Source organism: Helobdella robusta (assembly GCF_000326865.2).
Source record: "Helobdella robusta unplaced genomic scaffold HELROscaffold_32, whole genome shotgun sequence".
Taxonomy (NCBI): domain Eukaryota; kingdom Metazoa; phylum Annelida; class Clitellata; order Rhynchobdellida; family Glossiphoniidae; genus Helobdella; species Helobdella robusta.
In genome coordinates, this window is record NW_008704589.1 from 1975836 (window position 1) to 1980016 (window position 4181).

General features: G+C 33.6%; 1 protein-coding gene across 1 annotated transcript; it reads right to left on the reverse strand.

Moving 5' to 3' along the window:
- Nucleotides 1–1919: 1919 nt before the first annotated feature.
- On the reverse strand, nucleotides 1920–4181 carry HELRODRAFT_175202 (hypothetical protein; the record flags this gene model as incomplete). The annotated part of the gene is made up of 1 exon (XM_009022638.1): nucleotides 1920–4181. The coding sequence occupies one exon, from the start codon at nucleotides 4179–4181 to the stop codon at nucleotides 1920–1922; it is 2262 nt and encodes a 753-aa protein (XP_009020886.1).

Consider the following 4181-nt stretch of genomic DNA (forward strand, 5'->3'; position numbering starts at 1 on the left):
TGTTACTAATAAGATTTGTATTGATGAGTTACTTAAACTCTTCATTCTACAAGCAAGGAATTGTTAAATATGTTGTTGATAAATTTTTCTTAAAGAAGTTGTTGGAATGATTAAGATATTTTTAAAATCTGATTTTCTTACTTTATTTATTGAATGGTTGAATACATTATTTAATTAACCACTTTTTAAATTAATTAAAACGTAAACTTTAACATTTGCAAACTAAATTTACTCATTATTTTCACATATTCATTGAATTAAATTTTAAGTTATTAAAATTTAACAAATTTAAGATTAACATCAGTTGTTATTGTTATGATTGTTTTTATTTATTTGTTTTGTTTGGATTGGTGACGTTTGGTGAGAAGTAGCAGGATTTTATTTTAAATAATTTAATAGAACAAGTTTAAAGTTTAGAACAAGTTTAAACTTGTCTTAAACATTTCATTAAAAATTATAGCTAAAATAAACAAAATTAGTATTCAAAAATTAATAATCAAAATATATTAATTCTTTTTTATTTTTTAAAACGTGCACTAGGTAGATGATCTTTACTCCTGGCATCATCAACATAAAACTTGTAAACCAACAAATTGAAAAACGATTATTTAAAATTTAAAAAAAATGGCATTTTTCACATAAAAATGCAGTTATTCTTGGTTTGCAAATACTCCAAAATAAAATGACATTTTGTCCAATCGAAACCAACGACAGCAACACATTTTCCTAACTTCTTTGGTGGTTTTTCAGTTTTATTTTCAGTACTATCAATATCAAGACTTGCAAAATAATTTTTCTATAAAGCTTTTTTACGAACTCTCTCAAGAAAATTATCTGAATTTATAATTCACGTATCTCGAACATTTTCTGAATATCAGATTCATTTTACTCAGGCAGAACGAAATAATGATTCCAATTTAAAATTTTTTTTTTGATGAAAAATAATGAAATTTTCTTCTATCCTTTCTACTTATTTCATACATGAATAATTTCTCTTATACTGAATTATTTTTAATTATGTGTGATTGAAGTTTGTTCTGATGTAAGTAAGCTTGCTGTTTCGTACCGCTGCCTGTCTGTGTATGTATTTAGGATGGGCTTTGCATATTCCATTAAAAAATGCTATTAATTATTCATAATCGTAAATTTAAAGTTTTAGCGCTGCTACTGCAAAGTTTCACAACCTTCATTTAGAATTCTTTCTTTGGTTGTATTTGAGCCGTGTTTTTATAAATCGATTTTATAATGAATAGGTATTTAAAGAAGCACGAGTAATATTTTTATTTGAAAATTTAGTGAGCTCCAAATACAACAAAAAATATAGTTATTTGGATGTTTGAAAAATTAAAAACATACAGTTAGCTAGCTACAAATTTATGATTCAATTTTTATTTTAGCCAAAACAACGATAATTGTCATATACTAAAAATTGCGTAGGTATGCTATTTTTAAATGAAATAATTTTTTTTTTTATAATAAAAAATAAAAAAAGCCGGCAACTTTGAACAATTTATTTTGGAATCAAAGGTACAAACAAATGAACGATGATAAAAATTTTCATCCATCAAGCTAGCGAACAAAAATAAATTGACGATAAATTAATAATTAATTATTTAATTGTTATCTAATTATTATAATTGAATAAATAAATATAAAATTGATTGGCGTTTTGGTTTATGCCGAAGTTGAAAATTTTATTTTCACATTCATTAAAACGTTCATTTAAATAGATAATGGAATAAAAATTGTCAAATAATTTGACAAATTAATATTCGGATAATAAATTTAGTATGAAAATAATAAAAAAGAATTATGAATCTCGCAATAATTTAGTTATTTTATGATGTAAAATCCAATAAAAAGTTGAGTTTTTATGATTATGAAAATTTTTTTTTTCAATATTTACGAACACAATTTAACTAATCTATTACAAAAGAGACCGTTGGTCTGTGTGAGGATGATTTTGATTGTTGTGGTTGTTGGTGTGGCTGTTGTAGCCGCTGCTGGTGCTGCGGTGATTGCTGCTGAATGCTGTTGAAAGATGACGGGTGTGGCTGTTGGTGTTGAAATGTTTGTAATAAATTTTGAGGTTGTTGTTGTTGTTGGCAACGAGAGGTTAAATTATCATTGTCGTTGTTGTTGTCGATATTTACATCAGCCCTTTTTAAGTTTAGTGAAGTTAAATCGCTGAAACAACTGTTAGCATTTGAGTTCGTCGTCAAGTTTATTTCTATAATATCGCCGTCCTCGTCGCCATCGTCAACATTCAAGTCGTTCGATGAGTTTTTTAACTCAACTTTGTTGGCGTTGGTTTCATTAAAACTGTTGTTGCTAAAATTTTTTTTGTTAAAATTGTTGTCAAGCAAAATGTCACCATCTATTTCCGTTTCCGTGATTCGGCTTCTGCCACTGTTGAAGTTCGTTTTTGTTGTTGCAGCCGACGACGCCAATGTATTGCTGAGGTTGTGGCTGCAGTCGTTGTCGTTCAACAGTGTTAAGTTTGTATCAAGTGTTGACATGATAGGCTGGTCGTTGGGCCTTGTGGAGAAAGTTGTTGCGATGCTTGATGATGTTGCGAATTGTTGCTGCTGCTGTTGACTGCAGTGTGGCTTGAAGTAGCGAGGTTTTGGTTTGTTTTTGTACATATGTTGTTGATGTTGCTGTTGTTGATGTTGCTGTTGTTGATGTTGCTGTTGTTGATGTTGTTGCTGATGTTGTTGTATCACAGGGGAACCCGATGCAGATTGCGCCGCAGACAATGATGATAGTGAGTGATGAAAATATTCGCTTACTTTACAGCTGAACTGTTTGTTGTTGTTGTTATGTGGGAATGGTGCTTCAATACTGTTGTTGTTGTTGTTGTTTACTTTAATACTGCTGTTCACGCAACTGCTGATGGTGAAATAAGCTTGGTTGTTGTTTTTGCTGTATTGTTGTACGTTGTCGCAGCAGCCAATGAGAGAATACCTTTTGGACGGAAGTGTGGTGATTGTTGTCGAGTTGCCTTGAGAAGAGTGAGACAGTTGTTGCTGAGAGCAGTGATGATGTTTTTGTTGCTGCTGCTGTTGTTGTTGTTGCAGTTGTTGTATCTGGTGTTGCAGATTGTCGACATCGTCTCTTTTGCTTTCGACATCTTCACAAACGTCATTATTGAACCCGTTTTCATCTTCATCCTCGTCAATATTTGTCGTTGTCACAAGCCTCGACGAGTGATGCTCCTTTTTGCAGTTGTATAAATTATCGCTCGTCAAAACTTTGTTGTTGTTGTTGGTGTTTTTATTGTTGTTGTTTTTGTTATTATTGTTGTTGTTGTTACTTTTGTTGCCGTTATTGTTTTTGTTGTTGTTGTTGTTGTTCAACAAGTCATCTTGTAGTTGGGAACTCGATGGCTGGAAGTAGGAATAATTATTGACTGAGTGGCCAAAGATGTCGCCGTCACAGCTCACGTTTTTTCTTCGAGATTTTTTCTTTTTTTGACAGTAGACGGCGATAAATAGAAAAATATTACCCGACAACAACACGCAACCGACGCCAACAACAACGACAAGAGGCAAGTTGTGGTGTCGTTGTTGGTTGCTGTTGTTGATGTTTTGTGGTGGTTGAACTGGTGCCGCGTGGTCGCTGCTGTCGTCATAGAAGTCGTCGTCGTCGTCGTCAACGTCGTCAACGTCTTCATCGTCGTCGTCGTTGTTGTCGTTGGCAATGATGTAGTGGTTGGCGTTGTAGTTTGCGTGTTTGTTGTTGTTTGAGTGCTTGTTGTTGTTTGAGTGTTTGTTGGTCAGTTGGAATGATGTTGTAATGCTACTGAAAATAGAATGCGCTTTGTTGTTGTTGTTGTTTTTATTCACATTTTTAATTTTACTTTTTTCTGAGTTGGAATGTTTGTTTGGTGAAGTTCTTTCTTGCTTGGATTCGGCTCGATTGTTCATGTCATTGAAAGGTTTCGCCGTCATCATCAATCGGTATTCACGCTTCGAAACCGTATCGAACGCATACTCATCCGCGCCATCTCTGATTCTCTGGTCCCCATAGTGACGATGGGGCGGAGGGCATAGAAGGGGGGTAAGTGCCCCATCGAAGAAGGAAGCGTTGTCGGTGTGGTCGAGTTGGTGGTAGGAGCAGTGGTCGGAGTTGTGGGAGGTTCGCTGCAGATTCGGGATCAACTCCAGCCAGAGAGCCAT